Source organism: Rousettus aegyptiacus, unplaced genomic scaffold (assembly GCF_014176215.1).
Source record: "Rousettus aegyptiacus isolate mRouAeg1 unplaced genomic scaffold, mRouAeg1.p scaffold_m13_p_5, whole genome shotgun sequence".
In the NCBI taxonomy this organism is placed as follows: Eukaryota; Metazoa; Chordata; class Mammalia; order Chiroptera; family Pteropodidae; genus Rousettus; species Rousettus aegyptiacus.
In genome coordinates, this window is record NW_023416308.1 from 114,578,059 (window position 1) to 114,600,334 (window position 22,276).

The following is a 22,276-nucleotide window of genomic DNA, read 5'->3' on the forward strand; positions in this document are numbered from 1 at the left end:
AGACAACTAAGCGGCCTCACTTCACACAATTTTATAAGAAATGGGATTCTCACCCTAAGTCTGTTTCTTCAATGAACTTCAGGCAACTCTTATCTCTGGGTTTTATCTTTTAGTAATTCTGCTACTGAATGGCACTGAAGAAAAGAATGAGGAACTGAAGGCATTATCTGCTGCCCATCTTAGGAAATCAGCAGAGCAGATCCGATCCTCACTCCAGCAATTAGGAGACTGAGGGCCACACAGATGAGCCTGCAGCCTAGGTCACTGGCAAGACACAGTTAGTTATAAAGCAACCAAGCCGCCAGCCAGAACTGGACCCCACAGGGTATGTGGGCTACTGGAAAGAGTAAAGGAAGGTGGAGGTGAGACGGAGTGGCTTCCGGTGTATTGGCCACCCCCACTGTGCCAGAGGGAGCAAAGCTAGAGGCTCCCAGGGCCGGAACCTCCCTAGAAAGAAAGCCCAGAACACACCTTACTGCTGCTTAATAAACAGTCTTATCTCTTCTCCTGCAAGTTACAGGAGGTGGTTAGGGCCACCTCTGCCCCGAGATAGGACCCGAGGCAGCGCTCCCGCCAGAGAAGTTGCAACACACGGAGATAAATTAACATATTAAAAAAAGGTCAAACCATTCGGTTAGTCGACTGTTGCGATTCTGGAGAAAGAAAAAGGGAGGATAGAGAAGAGGAGGAAGGAAGCGAAGGTGGGCGGGGAGAGGGGGAGACAGCTGAGAAAGGATATTCTTCTTCTATTAAAAATGAATTATTATATTGCTTAAAATAGTAAAGAATGCATTGTATTAAAACACAGCAAATTATCTCGCTACACAAACCGTATTCCAGAGACAGAAACGGATCTGTGGGCCGTGTGCTACCTGTCCAAGAACAAACACATACAGAAGCTAAGAGAAAATTTTTAGGAAGTTTCATTAACAACCTGAGAGAACAATGTTCTGACTGCTGAGTCTAATAATGAAAACGGGACTTGTGTTTTTTGTAAGTCCTCTTGAAAATTTCATTTTCCTCGTATAGGGGAGGCAAATTCTACCTCTGTCCTCTTAGGGTTTTTGGCTGGGCCTGAGAATTACACAGATGTAAGGCAGAATAACGGAAGAAAAAACATGCACATTTATTCAATATAAGTTTCAGGTAACACGGAAGTCCTCATAAGGAAATGAAAACTTCAAGATGTGATGAAAAGACTAAATGTTTTCATAGTAGGTCGAACAAAGAAAGGCAATTATAGAAAAGTAACTAAAACAGAGGCTAAAGGAGGACAGAATTATTTTAACAAAAGGTCCGTCTGTGCGGAATTCTCTCCGCTTCCACTTCCTGTCCTTGGCAAGAACGCGACTCTCCTCCTGGTGTACGGAGGACATCATCCATCTGGAGGTTTCGTCTGCTTTTAGGAAGAAAATGAGGAGAGTCAGAGCGTCCTTCTCACACCTGCTATTTTTTTTAAGTGTCTTTAGCTCAGACTAATCCTTATGCCAAAGGGGCATATTTTGGAGTGGCGTATTCTGCCACCTTTCGGTAGTAATTTCCAATATACTTTACAGAAGGATCGATCTGTGACACATTGCCACAAAAGAAAAACAACCTCGTCCTTCAGCCCAGTGACTCTGAGAAGCGATGAGCCCAGCCAGGGAGGTCTTGGGGATAGAGGCTGGGTCTCAGCTAGCTGTCGCATAGGGCAGCGGTCCCCGACCTTTTTGGCACCAGGGACTGGTTGTCCCATAAGAATCTAATGCCTCGTGATCCGAGGCGTTGCTGAGGTGGTGATGCTAGTGCTGGGGAGCGGCTGCGAACACAGATGAAGCTTCGCTCATCCAGCGCTCACCTCCTGCTGTATGGCCCAGTTCCTCACAGGCCATGGACCAGCACCGGTCTGCGGCCCGGGGTTGGGGACCCCTGCCGTAGGGGGCTGTGCAGAGGCAGGCCCCTCGGGGTCCTCTGAAGAACTGAGAGCCTGGAGAGGCAGCCTGTGGGTGTCAGTCCTATAAAGAGAACAACGGCCGGCGTCGGACAGAGGAGCAGCCCAGTCTGGGCAGAGGGGCCGTTACAAAGAACACAACAGGACAGCCGTGGGCAGTCGCAGAGAAACGCGGAGCTCCTGCTGACCCCGAAAGAAGGCGCGCACGAGCACGAGTGTGAAAAAGCAGAAGCCCCGCCCTGCACAGCCCCGCCTGCCCCCTGCAGACCCAGCCACTGCTTCCCAGGCGGGGCTGGGAGGAGCCTGGAACCAGATGAGATCGAAGTTCTTAAATATTACAAGTCTTAGTAACCAACATGGGACTGCCATAATGGGTTCACTCTGCGGCCGGATGTCCCCAAGGCTGCATGCATGTGCCCTCTGGGCCACTCTCAAGGTCTCGGCAGTGTCAATGCTATCGAAGTTGATTGAAAACATCCTGGGCTATTCTGGAGAATCCTACTACCGTAGGCTTCTATTTCAATATTTTGGGCAGGAGGCTGCCTGGACCAAAAATCTGATGAAGCGCCTGTGAATGAATCAGATTTGGTGACTTCTACACACTTGCCCCCGTCGGGGAGGAAAAGAAGCGAGTCCTCGAGGCGTCCCACATCCAGCTCGGGAGATGACACAGCGTCGAAAGTGCCCAATGACAAGGCGACGAGGGACACTCGTTCCTCAAAGCAGCGCCTCCTCCGAGTTCAGATTAAGGAGAGCGATTACGGTGTGAAGGAGGCGCCTTCGAAGGCCGAGCCGAGTGAGGAGGCTGGTAGAAGTTTAATAGAGTGATTTGTTCGGTTGGTTTTTTGGCTAGAAGGCAGAGGAAAGGCCACAGCAGCAGGACTGGCCAGAATGACAAAGGGCTTCCCGGGCAATGAATGCACATTAAGTAACTCAGGTCTGTATCTCAGTTATTTACACCCCAAGGGGTTATAAAACCAGACTCAAAGAGCACCCTCAGCCTCGCCCATAATTGCGTAACTGGTGATAAGGAAGAGTCACCTTAGAATTATGACCATCAGCCAACTGGGGTGATAACTTCACTGTTTACAACCAGTGGAGGGTGAGTAGGAACCTCCGCAAATCCGAGGAGACCGGTTAGCGTCATCCCGGCATAGAGCGAGACAGGCGGCTCCCCGTCCCCCATGCGAGGAAGGGCCTGCTCCCGATTCTCACGTGTAGGCCAGCGTCACCCACCTTGGGGGAGCGCTTTTCTGCTACACCTCTCACTCCAAGTACGTTCCCAGCGGAGCGAAAATGTGGGCGCCTGGAAGGCAGAGTTAGATTCTGTGCCCAGCCTGGATGGAGCCGTGCTACATAACCCGGCCTCTTTCTAGAACATCCTCTTGCATCCTTCTGCTCATATGCTAAAACTTTTTTTGGGGGGAGGGAAAGACTAGGTGGTTATTTTTCATTTTCGGAAACACTCAAGGGGCAAAACCAACATATAAAGACCAGAGGGGGAGCAAACCAGGTCCCCCGCCAGCTTCCTCTGACTCAGCCCACGGGCTGGGCCCGTCCTGGTCCCGCGGGAGACTCGGAGAGCCCTTGGTGAACCCCACTACCTGTGTCTTCTGCTTATTCGTTAGTAGATATCAGCGTGCGCCACAGCCCGCCACGCTCCAGAGAGCCTCCGCTCGCCCGGCTCGTCTTTGTCCTCCAGACTGGCTCAGCTTCCCACCTTCCCTGCCCGGCCCAGCCCAAGGCCCAGGGCCATTCTGGATTCTTCTTTCTCTTTTGCTCTCCTCCCTTCATCACCGTGCCCTCTCCTCCGCCATCTCGTCAATCACCGAGTTCTCTCAGTCTCACCTTTGACAACCTCTTAAAGGCAGCGTGTTGATAACTGATGACTACGGGTGCTGGGTAGGTATGTGGACGGTCATTACACCATTCTCTCTACCTGTATGTGAGTCCCGAACAGAAAGTGAAATTTAATAAAAATTAAATAAAATGTCTCAAACTGGCCCCTCTCTGCTCTGCTGCTTCCAAATCCAGAGTTTTCGCCCTCGCTCCCCAGGAGGACCTCTTTGCAGCCGCTTTGCCTGCCGCTCGGCCCAGCCACCCTTAGCTTACACGTCCTTCCCTCAGCACGGACTGCGGATGGCGTGGGGTTTCCCCCCACTAGACAACCGCTTTTGATTGACAGAGTTGCGAGACAGGAGACATAGCTCAGCACTCTGTCAGGCGTGCTTTACCCCAGACCGGGGGTCAGGACCCGGGTTCTAGTCCCAGCACAGCTACCAGCCAGGTAGGAAGGACAGGTCCGTGAGGACGAAATACACAGAAACAACATTGGCACCCTTGGCCGGTGCTTTCACTTTCAAAGGGAGTTTAAGAATGTTATCATCTTGTTTTAACCTCAAAATAGATCCACGGGGAAGCCAGGGCCTGTTTTAAGGTTATTTCAGCCAGTTCTTGGCAAGGTATGAAATGAGCATGCACACACACCCTCCCCAGAGGAAGGCCGACACACGTCTGGTGCAAGCAAATTACCGACCTCATCTCAACTGACTCACTGTCTGAAACACATTCAAATGCCAAAACAAACAGAGAAGAGAAGCTTCGTAGGAAGGAAAGCAGACACATATTTCAACTTATAAAGGTGTGTTTTTAAAGGCAAGCATTTTCGCCTACATGACAAAATAGGACTGATTCTTTGGATGACCAACCTGAATCTCACAGAGGTGAAATGATCTGCCCAAAGCGATTCTTAGTAATAATAGTAACAGTAAACAACAGAAAATATTTATTCTACATCAGCAGCAGCAAAAAGAGCTTTTCTCATTGGACCGTTGTAGTGACCCTGTGATATGAATAACACGTCCTTTATATAGGTGAGGAAACAGACCCAGAGAGTCACAAGTCCTGGAACAAGGAACTGATCGCTGCTCTGACAGACTCTGCGGCCCCACGTCCCTGTAACCACTGACCCACTAACTGACCACTCGCCCTGGCTGAGCCAGATCGTTTCCCAGTTCGTGCTGGAGCCGAGACGACACCCAGGTCCCCTGCCCAGGGGTCTTTCCATTGTACCTGACGTCCTCTAAATGGTAGACGAGGCCTCTCCCAGCACGGGAAAGCGCGACTGGCAAAACCCAGACAGTGGGAAACTCTTCAGGTCAGCCACAGAGAAACCGTGGGGAAGGGGAGGATCCGAGGGGAAATCCCGAAATTAAAGAGGCTGAAAAGACAAATCCCATTAAAAAATGAGCAAGATTAAGTAAACTGTAGTATCTAGTATGCACACTTGGGTGATAAAAAGCTCAAGTTCGTGATTCCTATAAAACTTGGGTGTGGAGGCTACTGTTGGGGGAGGGAGGGGCTGGAGTTGGAGGCGACATGCAGGGGTGCTTTGGGGAAAGGTTCTACTTTTAGACCTGGGTAGTAGTTACAAAGGGGTTCTTCTTATAGTAATTTATTAAAGCCATGCATTTGTTTTACGTGGTGTTCTGTGCCTGCGCTTTATTTTTAAGTTTATTTTATTGTCATGTGTATACTTATGTTTTATTTGACAACAAAATGATTTTTAAAAAATTTACCCCCGGGCTAGTCCAGCACCACCACACAAAAGGCCACCCCTCTCCGATCCTGCTCGGCCCTGAGCACATCCACCCAGGACCTTCCTAAGATAAGCCAAGGCCCAGACAGAGTCATTCTAAGCCAAAGCGTGTGTGTGTGTGTGTGTGTGTGTGTGTGTGTGTGTGTGTGTGTGACCCCAATCGTATGTGTCCCCCTCACATCTCAGATTACGACTCCTGGGGCAAGTGGAAGCCCCTTCCTTCCTTTCCTTTCAAGTCCATTTTCTTCAGCGGCCACTTTCAATCTTCAGAGCCTGAGGCTGAGAAAATCTACTCCCAAAGGAGCACAACCTGGACTTAACTCTACAGAAGGAACGCAAACCCCTCACTGGCTTCCCGCATGGGTCTTCCTTACGTGGTGTGGGGAGAACTTCCCTACAAATTGGCGCATTGACTTTGTCACCTGATCTTCAGGTGAGTCTCACATTTTTACCACGGGAACATCCTATCCCCCTCTGCGCTTTTCCTTTATCTTCACGTCTTGCTTTACATGAACTTTCGCTCTTTCCTGCATTTGGAAAGAAAGTGGGGGACGGGGGAACCCATGAAATGCAGCAGAGCACAATGGCGGTGGAGGGACCTACGGTCTCTGTCCTGGATGCTGTCCACTTGGCCACATGCGTCCTCCACTGACCCAGTGCAGGAAGGTCAGTTGTTTCTGCCCTCATCGCACGAACAGGCGCAGGTGGGAGCAGGGGGCGGTGTCCCGTTGCCTCCTGCAGGGCGGGCCTCCTGACTACCTCTTGGAGCATTTATAGTCTCTTCTCTCCAATGGGGTGAGAAGAACCTTGTTGCAAAGAAACGCAAAGCTCCCCAGAGAAACCTGAGCAGGAAAGACAAAGTGCAAAAACCCACAGTCAAGAAACGGAAGAAAGACAGAGGCGTGGCCTTAGGAAAAAAAACAAAACAAAACAAAACAAAACAGTGCGCGTTTGCAATTCCCTAACACAGCTGCAGTTCCTACTTGTGGCCTCAGGGATCCCCTCCTCCTTGGGCGCCTGAAAAGCCAGAGCACGGCCTTCCTGGTGTAGAACCGGTTTTTACTGACTAACCAACTCTGAGGCCCCTGCTTTTCCCTTGGGCCTGCTGTTTCTCCTGCTTTCTTGTGGACTGTCCCCCACCCCCTGACTCCCATCCCTTCCTCCTCTGCCTGAGGAGGCCCTGTGAACACCACCCGACTTGGGCGCGCATCAACAGATGGGGCAGATGAGGAACCGAGAGCAAAGCCCATTGACTCTCGCCATCTGGGCACTTCCCCTCCCAGCACGCAGTCATTTTGACAGCCCTGGAAGTACCCGTCAGAGAACAAGGCTTCAAAACCCTTTCCAAGCTAGGGGCGTGGGGTATGTGTGTGTGTGGGGGGGGGGGGCGCTGTGGTAGCAGGAGCTCAAGGCTGGATTTGCGGGGCTCCAGATTACCGTGCACAAGACCAAAATCGTACCGAAGCCTACGTCCACTCAGGGCTGTCACAGGCAGCGAAGTCCCCCGGGGCCATCATGACGCCCACGTCGTTGCTTATAACCCCTGTCTGAGCGGTGAGTACTCTGCCGTTCCCCATGGCGTGATCAGGGCCGACCTGCCGAGTGCCTGGCCCCGGCCCTCTGCAGACTGCCGTGTGCCACACGAAGAGGCAGAGCGGTCACCTCCTTCCCTTAGCTGTCAGGGCGTGGAATATGACAAACACGCGGGAGAGAGCCGCGTCCTGGTTCCTGCGGTTCGCGCGGCATCAAAGTGAACGCGCGGTTCGCGCGGCGTTCGGAATAACCCGGGGAGTGCGCTAGTGTCCTCGGACTGCCCGGCCGCGACCACGAACGAGGCGGCTTCAAACAACAGAAATGTATCCTCGCTGTAAACGGAGGTGTCCTGTCGGCGGGGCCCTGCTCCCCGCCGAGACTCTCCCCGGGAGGCTCCTGCCTTCCCCCTTCCAGGCTCTGGCGGCCCCGGGCGGTTCCTGGTTTGTGGCAGCATCCCCCCAACCCCCGCCTCTGTCTTATGAGGACACTTGTCATTGGATTTAGGGCCCACCTGGGTAATCCAGGATGATCTCATCTCCAGATCCTTAACTAATTATATCTGTAAAGACTGTTTTTACAAATAAGGTCACGATCCCAGTTTCTGGGACGTGAACATGTCTTTTTGGGCACCACCGTTCAACCCGCCATCAGGGAGATCCCTGAGGTTTGGGAAAGGCACGTTAATCCTTCACTCATTCGCTCGGCCGTATTTGTGCACCTACTATGTGCCGGGCACCATCCTAGGTACTGAGGACACAGCAGTGCCGTTCCTGCTTTTTGTGGCCTTTCCACTCTCGAGGGGAGAGGCAGACAATGCATCGTCAGACCAGTAAACGAGGACGTATTAGGGAATGAGAGGGGACTATCAGGAAAAGTGCCATAGAGACATGTGACGGAGCGACCGGGTGGCTACTTTAGACTTAGATGCGAAAGGCTTTTCTGCGGAGGTGACAGGTGACGTGAAGCTGGGCCCAGGAAGGAGCCAGTGTGCAGGGACCCGGTGGAGGAGGCGGCGAGAGCAAAGGCCCTGAGGTGGGAGCGAGGTAAGCGAGTTCAAGAAGCAGAAAGGACGGCCCGAGTGGCTGGACCGCGGAGAGCAAGAAGGACAGCGGCAGGAGACGGGGCTGAAGAAGCAGACGGAGATGCGTCGAGGGGCCAAGCAGGAAGCTCAGCCGTCATCCCAAGAGCCAGAGGAATCCATCAGGCTTCCAAGGTAACACTATGCACTAACTTACGATCTGTCTGCTGAGGGGGACCAGGCTGCAGAAGAGGAAGGGTCCATCGAGGAGATGAGGTAGGAGTTAGGAGCTCACTGCTGTGCTAATTAAAGGGGCACTGGCCGGGGGCACGGCTGCGGAGGTGGGGAGGACGGTGCCCGAAGTCTTCCAGAGGTAGCGATGACAAGACTTGGTCACATGGGGCGAGTAAAGGAGAGAATCAAGAATGCATCTTAGACTTTAGAAGCAAGCAACTGAGCTCCTTTCTTTCTTCTTTTTTAACTGTAGTGAAACACCCATAACAAAATTTACCTTTTAAACCATTTTTAAGTGTGCGATTCCAGGGTATGAAGTACGTCCATAATGCTGTGCAGCCATCACCACAATCCACTTCCGGAACTGTTTCAGGTTTATGTTTCGGGCACCGGGCCATCTGAGGATTCATCGGACCGGTGGAAAGCAGAGAGTTCAGAGGTCGTCCTGGCCGTCAGAGCTCCTGCACGTGAAGCCCATCCCTTACGGGGGCCCCTTCCCTCCGACTGTCTCCAGTGACCTGGACACCGGGAACGTGACATTGCGCTTTCTTTTTCTTTTGATCTTGCCTCAGCACAGCCTAGGAAAAGGCATGGTGGCCAACGAGGAGCTCCCTCCTGGCCTTAATCAGGCCCGAGGGCCTACTACTCACTCTCTCCCTCCTGACGCCTCTGGGTGCAGGTACAGGAGGGTTCTGTGTGGAGCAGGGGGCACGATTCTTTTGACATTAACCCGAAGCTTTGCTCCCACTGGTCCACAGGGAGAAATCAGTTACAGAAAGGTCGGCGGAAGGGCTGAAGGACAGACAGAGCGTGCGATGTCTCCCGCTGAAACTCTAGAGGAGGTGAGGGCAGACTGCAGAGCCCGCCAGAGAGGGAGGGAGCGGCGGGGAGCTGAGGGTGGGGGAGCTGAGGGTGGGTGCGGCCTGGCTTGCGAAGAGACCTTGGCCTTTAGCAGCTGCCTGAAATCATTAGAAGTCTTTAATGATTTATATATATATATATATATATACATCACAAAGGCCACCTATGGAGAACTCGCAGCTTTATAGAAAAAGAAGGCTGCCCCGACGCCCCACTCCCGAGCCCTGTGAATCAATCGGTAAGTCTCTTGTCCAGGATTAACACAGGGCAGATCTCTAGTTTCTAAATGGTTGCATTTTTATAACCCTCTCAGAAGTAATTAGACAGACAAGTTAGCAACCTAGGTAAGAGACCGGCTCGGAAGAAAGTCAGCGAAGTGCCTTTACCGTCTAACTGGGCTAAGGCGCTTAAACGGTTTCGATGCCTGTGTTCGCTTTCTATGGCTGCCGAATCTGGGTGTCACCAGGGAGGCCCTCCTTTCCGGAAGACCCAGGGCCGAACCCGCTCCCTTGCTGCCCCCAGCGTTTGGAGGCCGCCCGTATTCCTTGGCTTGTGGCTCCTGCTGCATCTCCAGGGCCCCCACTGCTGGGCCGTCCTATTACTCTAACCTCCTCTTCCGTCGCCCTCTTCCAGATTTAAGGGCCCCCCACGGTCACACCGGGCCCAGTGTGATCTAGAACCACCCTCCTATTTTGAAGTCAGTCGACCAGCGGCCTCGGTATCATTTGCTTTGCCACGGCAGGTAACATAGTCACAGGTTTCAGAGATTCAGACATGGCCGTTTGGGGGGCGGGGTCGGCAGGGAACCTATACAGCCACGACTCCTCTCAAAAAAGCGGAAATCAGGAGGGTATTTTTATCCGCACCAAACTGGGAACTCCTAAGAGTTTTACCACAAGACCAGCCCTGAGCATGTCTGCAAAATTACTTCCTGGCATTCAGGTATTGTCTGTTGTACTGCCCTTTGTCACCTAAGTGGAAGAAGAAAGAGTAAAATAAAAAGAACTCCTGTCACATATAATTCCAGGGTGAACTGTTGGAAGTTTTACTAAAATCTCCCCCCCAAACCAGAAAAACCTAACGTGACGAATGCTTACTGGATTGTAGGTTTTCTATCCTCCCCCGCCCCGTTCGTCATGTCACTATGGAAACGGGTAGGCATCACCATCTCTCTTCTACAGACAAGGAAACTCATTCAGCTCTTCGAGTAGAAGCAGAATTTATACCATGTTCATAATAATGGTCACTAATGACAGAAATTCAGATTTAGTCCATGTTGCAAGTCCATCGCCATAGCAAGTGCGGCTTTGCCAAAGCTTACAGCTCATCCTCCACTGCACGCGAGAACATGCCTGAGGGTCATCATTCATTTATTCAGCAAGTGTTTCTTGAACACCCTCTGTGTGCATATTCCTAGCAAAGTATTATACAAAAAAGTAGAAAATAGCTCTTGCTTCAAAAAGCTAACAAAGGTAGCAGGTCGACCGGGCATATTGTGTATATATCTCCTTTCCCACAGAAATTTAAAAAGGTAAAACGACGATGACCACAGCAGAGGAAGGGGAGGACATCAGAGGACAACCAGCAGTCGACTAGTAGCGTCCGGATGGGGACTGTGACTAGAGGAAGGGACCTGAGCAGGAGGGCGCAGAGCTGCAGCCTATAGCTCTCCTGGAGGGGCCCTGCCGCTCTGCAAAGCCCAGGGGAGGCAGGGCTGAGGTGCGCAAACATAAAGGAAGGACTAAAGAAAAGTCCAGATGGAAACCGCGTGAAGCCTGTGGAGCCCGGAACCCAGACGGTCAGGTTCCTCCCCATCCCTACACACCCGGGCAAAAATATGGAGCCTCCTTCTGTAAGGAAATGGAAAGGCCCACAAAAGAGGTCATCAGAACTGCAGGCTGCCCAAGCCCTTGCCTTAAAGTGAAACCCACTGGTCCACGGTCAACAGCCCTTGCCAGCGAACAGAAGTCATAATCTCTTTATCAGGGCCTCATTTAAAAAAAAAAAAGAGAGAGAGAGAGAGAGAGAGAATCAACTTTACGGAAGTATTATTTACATATAATAAAATGTTCCCACTCTTAAGTGGACACTTCGATGAGTTGTGACAAACATTTATGTGTTTCCACAACAGATTCAAGATATGGACCGCCCCAGAAAGTTTCCTCATGCACCCCACTCCCACCCTGGGCCAGGAAACCACTGATCTACCTTTTGTCGCTATGAAATCGTTTTTCCTTTTCTAGAATTTCACATAAGTGGGATCAGAGGTATTCTTTTGTGCCTGGCTCCCTTTGCTCAGTGTAACATTTAGAGGCTCATCCATGTTGTTACATGTATTGGTACTTTGCTGCTTTTTATTGATGCACAATATTTCATCCTATGGATTTACCACAATTCCTTCATCAGCTCTCCTGCTGATGGACATTTGGATTCTTGCTAGCTTGGGGCCATTATGAAAAAAGCTGCTAAGAACCCGTGTGGAGACATATTTTTATTTCTTTTGGGTAAACACGCCTAGGCATGGAATTTCTGGGTTATGCAGTAAGTATGTTGACCTTTATAAAAAACGGCCAGATTGTTTTCTCAAGTGCTTGTGTCATTTTGCATTTCCACCAGTACTGTCTGAACGTTCCAGTGTTCCCACACGCCTGCCAACACTTGGTGAAAGTCGCTCTTTTGCTTGCAGCCTGATAAAGACTAACTGGAACTCTGACCCAACATGATCAGTCCGGGAGATTCCACGGGAGGAGCCAGGGCTTATGGAAGTTCTCGTGCTCTACTAGACCGTAATCATGAGAATCCAACTGGAGAACCCAACAGGAGGAACTCTGTGTTTATAACAAAACTCTGTGGTTCTCACTCCCACTTCCCCTTTCTCCTTTTGTCCTTCTATAAATATCCCTCCATCTTGACACGCAGGCCAGAGTATGCAAGTGGCTTCCCATGTGTGCCTGCACCGGGGGCCAACACTTCCTTTTTCCCGATAAATCCTTTCCGGTGGTGAAACACCTAGTCAGTATTATTTTTCACCCGACCAGCCATGTTTGTGGATGTAAAATGGTATCTCATTGTGGTTTTAATTCGCACTTATTTGAATACACAGTGAGCCTACTCCCCCGGCCCCCAACAAAGTATCTCTTAGAAAAGAGGAGGTTTCCCTTATATTTGTGTTCTTATTAAGTATCCCATGTCATGGGAGAGTTCTCTCAAATATTTTATACAGTAACCCTTTGAGGAAGACACATTGGTTAATAACAAAAAAAAAAACAGGGGGAGTGGCTAAAAGTCTGTTTAAGATACAATTACATCTGTGGATCCCTGCTTTATTCTAAGCAGAGGGGCAATGGCCCCTTCTCCAACCCAGCTAAAGCCTGGAAATCTATTCTCTGCAGGTAGTAAAAGCAGAGATTGTGAACTGGCCCACGCCAGAAAGGCTTGAGGGCAAGAGTCCTGCTCTCTAAAATAGGCAAACTAAGCAAAGGATTTGGACCTGACTGCTGGGGCCCCCAGCCCTCCGCCCCGCTCAGCGCCCCGCCTGCTGGAGCTGGGCTCATGCCTCTAGAAGGAGAGAAGAGGCTCGGATCACCCCACATCCTGTCCAGGCTGGACCAGCCCCATCCCTGAACCCCCAGCTTGCACTCAGCTCTTTGGTGTTTTACTGCTAGACAGGAACTAACCAAGGATTCTAAGACATTAGAGGATGACCTCTTAGATGAAGACAAAGGCAAGACAAACAAGAAACAGGAAAAGAGCAACTTGGGGGAAACGGCGACTAGACAAGAAGTGCAGAAAGAAGAGATAGGAGAGAGGGGGTCCTGCATCCACGCAAAAAAAGGGGACAGAGCAAAACGAAGCTCCTGGAGATGCATTACACTAAATGTATTACGTTACATAATGTTAAACGTATCACAACGAAACGCAATGGCAGAACTAGAAACTCAGAGGAAGGGTTGGAAGATCGTAGAGAAAAAGACAAACCTAGAAAATTTGTCAGAAACAATAAGAAAACTAATCCATAAGCCAGGAAGCCCAAAATCAGGGTAACCAGGGAGAGCCCAGCAAATGGAGAGCAGAAATCACTGGACGAGTAACTCAAGAAAATGAACATGTGTATACACGTGTTTACATGCATTTACGTTAATGTATAACTGATTCTTTTACTGCTGAAAACTTCCTTGTATAACTGTGCCCATTTAATTTGGTATTCTCCTTATAATAAAGTAATGGTAATTAGATAGTTCATCTTCTTATTAACACATTTGAATGAATTTTTTTTCTATTCCTAATACTATTCCTTTGGTTATAGGGTTCATACAATGCTTTCTTCGGTCTGTGGCTTATCTTTTTTGCTTTGTTTATGATGTCTTATGAAATATAGGATTTTTACATTTCAAAGCTAGATATATCAATCTTTTCTTCTACAGTGTATGCATTTTGAATCTTATGAAATCCTTCTGCATGCTTAGATCATAAGTATTCTTCTATATTTAAAAAAATATATTGTAAAGATTTGTGTTTTACATTTAGATGCTTAACTCCCGTTGGTTTTATTCATATGTTTGGTACAAGATAGATGTCTATTTGTCAGTACGGGTGAGCTCCTCTCTGGCAGGGTGAACACGAGAAGAGCCTTTGGCGCTTTTAAAAATACTAATTCCTGGGCCTCATCCCAGAGCTGATAAAATCTTTTCATCTCTGAGGGTGGAGCTGAGTCATCAGGATTAAAACACAAAAAAACGACACTGACAACAACAAAATAAAACAGCTCCTCCCAGAGCTTCTTAAATGTGGCCAAGGTTGAGAAACTCTGCTAAGGTCAGACCAAGAGTAGCATTGCTGGGGTGTGTGTTACATTGTTATCTGTAATGGATAGCGCTAGTGCTCTGTAAATGACTGTAATTATTTATGTTCCTTCCAGTAATAGAGTTCGTTGCTTCACATCTTTGAAAACACACAGGCATTATTGCCGCAATTAAGTGATAGAGAGTGCAGGTATTAGGGAACCTGCCTAAAAGTCAGGCGGGAGAGTGCTGCCGTGCTCCTCACCATCTCTGACCTCCGGTCTCTCTGCTCACACAAGTGACTTCTGTCTAAGGGGCTTCACTCATGAGCATCACTGGACCAGGACACTGGCAACATTTGTGGTTCTCTATACCCTGCCCATCTGGCTCCTATTTGAACTCCAAATTCAACTTCAGCTTGAAGACAGAGATTCGTCATACAACTGACTTCTCCTAAATTTCCAGTCAGCCACTCCCATAAACTAGGGTTTTCAAAACACACGGAAACATCAAATTCAGAGGGGCTGAATTCTGACCAGCGAGTCAATCCTCAAATGCCAATCGACAACTGGAAATCTGTCAGGTTTACAAATGTATGTATTCCTAACTCTGTGCTGGGGCGGGGCGGGGTGGGGAGGCAGGTAAGATGTTTTAAGAGTTTTAAAAGTACAAAGCTGGGTTTCAGCTCTTTGGAGATATTGAGACTCTAATGGAAATGAGACCAGGCTTATGCGACTCAGTTTTAAATTATCAGTAGAGATTTTTAAGTGGCATTATTTTAAAGAAGTGATTCATTTGAGTTAGATGTTTGGACTACTTGACCTTGGACTTTCTCTCCTGCTTTATAGCTCTAGAGATTTATGAGATAAGGAAAGCTTTTGGCTGAAAACCAAAAGAAAACCTTCTCCCTGGTCGTGGTAGGCAGCCTCAGAGATGACCCCAATGATCCTTGGCCCCCCGTAGTCACATCGTTGTGCCCCTCTGCACTGAATAGGGCCGCCCTGGGGATCCAGTTGGACCCTGTGGACACGATGGTGTGTGACTTCTTAGCTACGTCGTAAATAGCATCAAGTTTCTGCCTTGCTTTCTTGAGCTGCTTGCTCTGCGGGAGCCCAGCGGCCATGTGTGAGGACACTCGAGGAGCAGCTCTCCGCGGAGGTCCTTGGGAAGGGCAGTGAGACTTCCTGCCAACGGCACCCACTTGCCAACTGTGTGAGCCAATCAGCATGGGAGCAGATCCTCCAGCCCTCTCCAAAACTTAGATAAACTGTGCCCAAGGCTGACATCTTGACCACAGCCTCACGAGAGGCTTGAGGCCAGACCTACCCAGCCTAGTTGCTCTCAAATTCCTGATCCACAGAAACTACGGAGATTATAAACATTTGCTGTTCTTTTCTTTCTTTTTTTTTTTTTTTTAAGTCACTAAGCTTTGGTCTAATGCGTTCCACAGCAACAGAGAACTGATACAATGGTGTTCTTACAGATGCATCACCGACCTAATAACAAGAAAATAATTCTAATTACTGAAAAGCCTTTAAATATTGTTATTACTCCTACAAACCCTGAAAGAAGTGGGTAATAAATGGAGTTCTTAGAGGAGATGAATTATTTCTTTCAGAATTATGGGGATCAGACTGCAGAGATAAAAAAGTTATCTCCTATTTCAGCTGCATTTTTGCCCCATATTTGTGCTATCAGGTTATTACTATTTCAAAAACAGTCTGGAAATTCACTTATGGCCTTCCGGTGTTGGGTTGTTAGGTACATGGCATGTGTGCAATTTAGAAAAGAGTTTTGCAACTTTTTAAAGCACTGCAATACACTAGCTAGGCCCGCATGTGTTCCTACTGCTACCAATCTGTTATTCTCACTTTAATAAGGGGCCAAGACGTATTCCTAGAGAAAGGATCAACTGTAGACATTCATGTTTGACGGACCTTCTCAGCTCCAGACACAGAAAAGGAGGGGAGCGGTTAAAGTAATAACAGAGAAAACAAAACAAAACAACGACAACTTCTAGAAACTACCTGCCTTCCTTGGCTCATGGCCCCTCCTTCACCTTCGAAGCCAGCAGCGTAGCATTTTCAAATCTCTCTGACGTCAACTGTTTCCCTCTTTCTCTTATAGGAATCCTGTGATCACATTCCCCCCACCTAGAGAATCCAAGATAAGCTCCCCATCTCAAGAATCTGAAGCCAGCCCCATCTGCAAACTCCCCTTCACCATGCAAGGTGACATATTCTCAGGTTCCTGGAGTTAGGCCACAGGCATCTTTGGGGGCCTCACGGGTGAGAAGCAGAATGGAAATGTACTGTGGTACATGAGCTACAGAGCTCCAGGCCCAGAGGTTCATTCCCGGGTGGTCCTGGGAACTAAGGGTCTCGAATTAGATGAGAGATGAAGCGTGGTGTCTGCTTAAAGTTGTGGGCTGGGCTAGGGGCTGCACTAAACAGCTGCTGGATGCAGTGGGGCTCAGGTGTGCAACGCGCTGCAAGTCCAGACACGTGGGGGGACCAGGACTCATCGTGCAGCCTGGGGGGTGAGCTAGGTCACCTGCTGGTTTAGTGCTGGGATCTGTGTCATCCTTCATCTCTCGATGGGGCAGCGGTGCTCACGTTCACAAGAGCTGGTTCTGGACCGGAGCCCTTAAGACGGGGCAAACGCAAAACCGTAAGACCGGTAGGGGCGAGCGCAGAAGAGCGGTGAGGGGAAGCAGCAAACAGACAGGCAAACTCTGAGTTTAGTCATTCGTAACCCAGTATTATAAGACCCTAAAAAAAAAGCAATACTAAGGCCGTCGATCAAATCAGTAATTAGAATATAACCTTCTTTCGGATGAAATTAATAAAATAAGCTGACAGAGACTTTAAAGTAAGGATGTTTCGTTTGCCCAAAGTGGTGACCGAAATGGCTCCAGGAGGTACCAGAATGGTGAGGTCCTGCTCACACCTGGGAGGAGGGTGTAAACGCTGAAGCTTGAACTTGGTTTAAGAAAACGGGAGCGTCCCTACCTTGGAGACCATTCATGGCGCAGAGCTCACAGCTGGACTTTAAGACCCAAGCGACTGAAAAGGCGATTCCTTTTCCAAGTGTATAAAAACGTCCCGAGAGGCCACAGCACCCACAGAGACAACCCGCATGTGTCAGGTCCAAGTTGGATAACGATTCTGAGTCTGGAACATGGACACCATTTCATCTGGAGAAGATTTTGTCTTTCAAAGTTGGAGGGATGTTAAGCGTTCTACCCTTTGCTACAGTCTCACTATATGGTTTATCCACAGCTTACTCATTTTTCTGTAATAAAGGGTTTCTCAGATCAAAATCTCTATTCTAACCTCATTTGGACCATTCCAAAGATATTTAAAATGCTCGAATCCACCACAGCCCCAAGTAAGGTTCCTATGAATTCTCAATTAAGTGAGCTTATAGTTTGTAGAGAGGCAGAGAAACTGCCTTGTTTGGAGACATGAAATTTTCAAACACGCAATCCCCATTTTAGTCAGCAAGGATTTTTCATTAGCATCTACTATGTACAAATGTTAGGCCATATTGCACAAGATGTAGGAGTCGGGTGCTTTTTTTCAAGGCCTTGGGATTAAATTACAAATTTGAGGTGACATGTCGTAGTGACCCTTAGATTCAAAAGGACCTGAGTTCAAATCCCTGCTACTGAAGAGGAATTTTCCACTCAACTAGCTAATCTTGTAATCAGCTCTTTGTTTTGCTTCTGTAGACATGCTTGCTGCATAGGCTGAAGGGCAAGGTGACCACGAGATCAGCTGAAGACTCACCCTCCCCCTTGCTTGTTCTGTCTAGATAACAGATGTATTGCCTTTGCTTGATAACAGCCCTATAAAAGTAAGGTTACTCCTGAGCTCGGAGCCCAGATCTTTGGAGCATTAGCTCTTCTGGGGCTACCAGCATAATAAATCTGAGTTCTCCAACTCACCTGAGTGGTGCTTGGTTTCTCGCCGGTCTGACTGTTCTGCAACATTTCTCCCCAGAGACCTGCTGTGGGACCAGAGCAATTTGGCTTGTTTCTTTGAGATTCACTAATAAGTACCACATAGAGTGTGGCAAGGATTAAATGAGTAATGCCCCCAAAAGACCTGAGTTCCATGCCTGGCACAGGCTGTGCTCAAGAGATGTCAGTTAGTAATATGAAACAAAGATAACGATCTGAAAAAGAATTTAGAGGGCTGGCACACCGAAAAGGCGCACAGAAATGGGCCGATGGCAAAATGGTGAGCTCGAAAACCCAATGGTGAAAACAGTCAGACAGCCTTCCGAGTGGTGGTGGGACATTTCAACTGGAGTAAAAAGGACCTAAGATCGTGCTTCGGAATGTTTGAATGTGTGACTCTTTCGTTTCAAGGGACCCTCACTTAATAACCTCATACGCAACTGCTTTCTTGACTTCACTGACCATAGTGGGGAATCAGAAAGAAAAAAAAAAAAACCAGTTTGGTCCACACGGGACATGCCGAATGTCAAATGCAAGTGCTGAAGCAAATGGAAACCACCCTAGGGAGGAAACGGGGGAAGAGCAGTCTCCCGTTTTAAGATACCACTTCATCTGTTTGTGATTATACTTGAGATAGCACGTTCGAGAATGACAGTGAAGGCTTTTCGCCCTCCCACCCCCGTTGCCCATGCAATGCTCCCCCTTTACATACTGACTGCTAATCTCTAAGGATCATCCATGGTAAACCTCATTCTAGTTGGTTCTGCTTAAAACACAGACTCCCGATGAAAATAGAAGGACCAAACAAAAGAATAGGGGAAAATGTTCAGCTTTACTGGGAATCGAAGGAATGGATATTCAACAGGAACCACGCTCTGTATCTATTCCATGAATAAAGACCCTGAGGCCCAACAATGACTCACCTAGGCATCATCACGGCAGATAGGCACTTCCCGAGATTTCCAGTGGGTAATGACGACCCAAACCGAAAACTTATTGTTCTCAAACGTGACAAGGGAATATTTAACTCAAATGTGCCACCCGCAAGAAGGAAATTCATAGCTAGGGAAAGCGGGACTCACGAAGTGGCAAGGTGCTGAAAGGCACACACACAAGTGACCAAAGAATACGGCTTGTTAGGGCACCGTGATTACAGCTGTTTCTAAAAAACACATACACAAGTCTAGGGCCAGGCCACCCAGAACAAGCCCAATCCTGTCTGACCTTGAAAGCTAAGCAGGGTCAAGCCTGGTTAGTATTTGGATGGGAGACCACTAAGGGAGACCAGGTGCTGTAGGCGTAAAAAATTTTTAAAAAATTAAGAAAAATAAGGGATTGTAAGCTGACAAGGTCCTTGCAATCCGTGAGGTCAACCAAGGGTTGCCTCACCTAAAAAATAAAAATAAATAAATAAATAAACATACACAGAAAGATTACCGCAAGGGAACATAGCTGTGCTATAACCAGGCGGAGATTACGGTGATCACTCTCTATTTCTAATTTTCCAAAAACGTCTATAATGAGGATATATTATTTTAATGTTTCATTTTACTTTCTATTTTATTTTGAAAATTATTTTAATTATGTAAAAATCCAGTGGTCAAACATCGCAGCTCTTAAGGTGACGAGAATGGCCATAGCATTCTCCCGAAGGATTCCAGAACATCTCAAAGAGCCTCGCCGCTTACCCCAGTAAAAAAGGCTATCCTTATTTTTGGGGTAAATTGTACCAACCCACCAGAGCTTAATTTAATAGCAGAGACTTTATAATCCTAAACAATTTTTCTTCTTATTTCAACTTCTCCCCCTTTTCCAGACCACCTAGAATTTTTTTTTTTTCAGCTTTTCTGAGGAAATGAGGTCTTTGGGCATAACTTCAAGTTCTGGAGAGATGTTGTGGCGAGGACTTCTTTACATTCCACAGGGCTGCGGTTTCCTGTTTTCCTGTGGGGAGAAATCCCCATGGTCCTTGTTCTCAGGGGCTCCCACTGCCTGGGGAGTGCTGAATACCCCCATCATCTAGAAAGAGTCCTAGACTGATTTTTTTTCCCCTGACTATGAGAAGAGAGGCAGAGTACTGTAAGGGATAGCAAAATGCAGCATTATGGATCAAACAGAACACAAGCACAGTCTTACGACCAACCGGAATCACAGGAATTAGATCCTGGCTTGTATCTGTCTCCTAGCCGAGCCCTCAAAGGGATAAAGTTGTTTTTTTTTTTTTAATACATCTTTTCTGAGACAATTTAATGTAAGACACAGACCAAGTGAAGTACACAAATTGCTGTGAGGAACATGTGGTTTGTCAAAAACAGAACATTGTTTATAAAGAAGTTCCAGCCTTACCTGAGTGGATAGTATTAATAATTATACTGCTGTGTCCTGGGAGTGGGAAGTTTGTCAAAAAGCTACTGAGTAAATAAAAGTAGGAATTCAATTTCTCCTGGGGGTTATTCTCCTCTCTCTTCTCCCCCTTCTCTGCGTTTGCCAAATGTGCATGCTGTGAGGGCCCCGCACAGCCATAGTCTCCACCATCCGTCTAGGACTTAACCTACATCTCGTTGGCCCGGCATCTTTGCATTCACAGAAGGAAACTCTTCCTTTTCTCCCCCCTGGTCTACTTTGAGTGCACATTAGGCCTCAAGAGTGTTTTGTCACCTAGAAACAGAAGTTCCAGGTGTTCTCCCAGGAAGTTCAGCTCCAGGAGACACACTTTCCAGGCCTCACTGTTTTCTTAGCCAGCCAGGCAATGTCTCCAGCCTCCATCATCTCCTGAAGGGAGGCATCCGGAGGCAGGAGAGCTCTTTCTGAGGAGAAATTTGTAACACTGGCTAGTTCCTTAAAGCAGGGGTTCCCGAGGCCGATCTGTAGGCTGTGTTTGGTGGGTGACAAGAATTTTACTGATTGGTGCAAAATGAGAAAATTAAGAACAACGAGAGACTTTTCCATAAAGGAATTTATTTCTCTCGCTGCGATATTTTCTGATATTGTGTACTTTTCTTACTTTTTGAGTTAAAAGGTCTTTTCTTTTATAATAGTAGGATTGTGATAAGTGATAGTCTTACAATAAAAACATGCATATTTACTCAGTAAAATTAACCCAATGCAGATGCCCAAATAGTTTTGTTAATTTTACTGCCCTGTGAAATACAATGGTCCAGGGAACCACCATTTCAAAAGATGTAATCAGAGATTTAATATGAGATGATAGATTTAATGATGTAGGGTTTTGGAATGAGTCACCCCAAGATGTGCCACTTTGGCATGTGAATTACTTTCAGCTAAAGACAACCTTGAGAAACTTTCACTTTTTCCTTAAGAAATTCAAATTAGGGGCCTTGCCCACAACGAGAGTTATCACTAGAAATAACTTCTTATGACCTATCCGTAGAGCGGGGGAAACTACTGATTACTGAACATCTACTCTTCTTCTTGTCCCTCAACAACCATCCTCCCCTCCGAAGCCACGGGCACCGTACCTCATCCTTAGCTCAAATGTCACATATACCTCACTTCCTTTTTTCCTTTGAATCTCTCATGTGTGGGGTCTCTGACACACTCATGTATGTGGAGTTCCCGTACATGCGTATGCAATTAAATTTGTTTGTACATATGTCATTTTCTCTTGCTAATCTGTCTCTTGTCTATTCGATTATTAGAACAGTCGAAAGAAGCTTGAGGATAGAGGAAAGTTGCTTCCCCCTCCACAACGAGATTTAATTTCATGCCATTCCCATGAGGAAGGTTTTGAATAATCCATCTCTGCGTATTCAAAAAATCACCCTACTTGGAAGCAACCAAGATGGCCTTCAGTAGGTGAATGGACAAGTAAACTGTGGTCCATCTAAACTGTGACATATAATTCACACTAAAAAAGAATGAGTTATCAAGCTATGAAAAGACATGAAGGGAACTTCACTGCACATTACTAAGCGAAAGAAGCCAATCTGAAAAGGCTACATCCGGTATGATTCCAACTACATGACGTTCTGGAAAGGGGCATGCTTTGGAGACAGCGAAAAGATCAGGTGTTGCCAGAAGTCGGGGGGAGGGAGGAACGAACAGGATTCTTCAAGCAGTGAGACGACTACTCCGTGTGATACTATCATGGCAAGTACGTATTATTGTAAATTCATCTTGATCCACAGAATGTACAACACCAAGAGTGAACCCTGATGTAAGCCTTAGACTCTGAGTGATAATGAGGTTTGAGTGTAGGCTCATCAATGGTAACAGACACACCCCTCTGGTGGGGGACGTCGATAATGGGGAAGGCTATGCCCATGCAAGGGCAGGGAACATACGAGAAGTCACTGTACCTGCCACTTAATTTTGTTGTGTGCCTAAAAATGCTCTA

At 47.7% G+C, this 22,276-nt stretch overlaps 1 protein-coding gene and 1 long non-coding RNA gene across 7 annotated transcripts; one reads left to right on the forward strand and one right to left on the reverse strand.

Annotated features, from left to right (window-relative positions):
- Nucleotides 1-1,102: 1,102 nt before the first annotated feature.
- LOC107501609 lies at nt 1,103-8,693 on the reverse strand. Of its 3 annotated transcripts, XR_001594812.2 has the most exons (4): nt 8,297-8,693; nt 6,132-6,370; nt 1,838-5,150; nt 1,103-1,399 (listed from the first exon to the last, which is right to left on the reverse strand). It is a non-coding gene; the product is annotated as an uncharacterized LOC107501609 (long non-coding RNA). The 3 variants fall into 3 exon arrangements; XR_001594810.2 differs by having other exon boundaries at nt 1,838-6,370; XR_001594811.2 differs by lacking the exon at nt 8,297-8,693 and adding an exon at nt 6,989-7,073 and having other exon boundaries at nt 1,838-6,370.
- Nucleotides 6,902-17,891, forward strand: LOC107501608. Of its 4 annotated transcripts, XR_001594808.2 has the most exons (4): nt 7,259-8,274; nt 9,072-9,155; nt 9,333-14,548; nt 16,083-17,891. XR_001594808.2 is itself a non-coding variant. In XM_016127929.2 (3 exons), exons 1-3 carry the CDS (start codon nt 8,204-8,206, stop codon nt 16,110-16,112), a joined length of 570 nt encoding a protein of 189 aa, XP_015983415.2. In that variant the 5' UTR covers nt 6,902-8,203; the 3' UTR covers nt 16,113-17,891. The 4 variants fall into 4 exon arrangements, 3 of the variants coding, with proteins under 3 accessions (XP_015983415.2, XP_036077082.1, XP_036077083.1); XM_016127929.2 differs by lacking the exon at nt 9,333-14,548 and having other exon boundaries at nt 6,902-8,274; nt 8,687-9,155; XM_036221189.1 differs by lacking the exon at nt 16,083-17,891 and having other exon boundaries at nt 6,902-8,274; nt 8,687-9,155; nt 11,791-12,441.
- Nucleotides 17,892-22,276: the final 4,385 nt, after the last annotated feature.

What these genes read in the sequence shown, in the direction of transcription:
- LOC107501608 (XM_036221189.1), top strand. Translation starts at nt 8,204, where the DNA reads ATGCGTCGAGGGGCCAAGCAGGAAGCTCAGCCGTCATCCCAAGAGCCA. An exon ending in GAATCCATCAGGCTTCCAAG is followed by an intron (nt 8,275 to 8,686) that starts GTAACACTATGC and finishes GAACTGTTTCAG; the next exon opens with GTTTATGTTTCGGGCACCGG. An exon ending in CCGCTGAAACTCTAGAGGAG is followed by an intron (nt 9,156 to 11,790) that starts GTGAGGGCAGAC and finishes CATTTCCACCAG; the next exon opens with TACTGTCTGAACGTTCCAGT.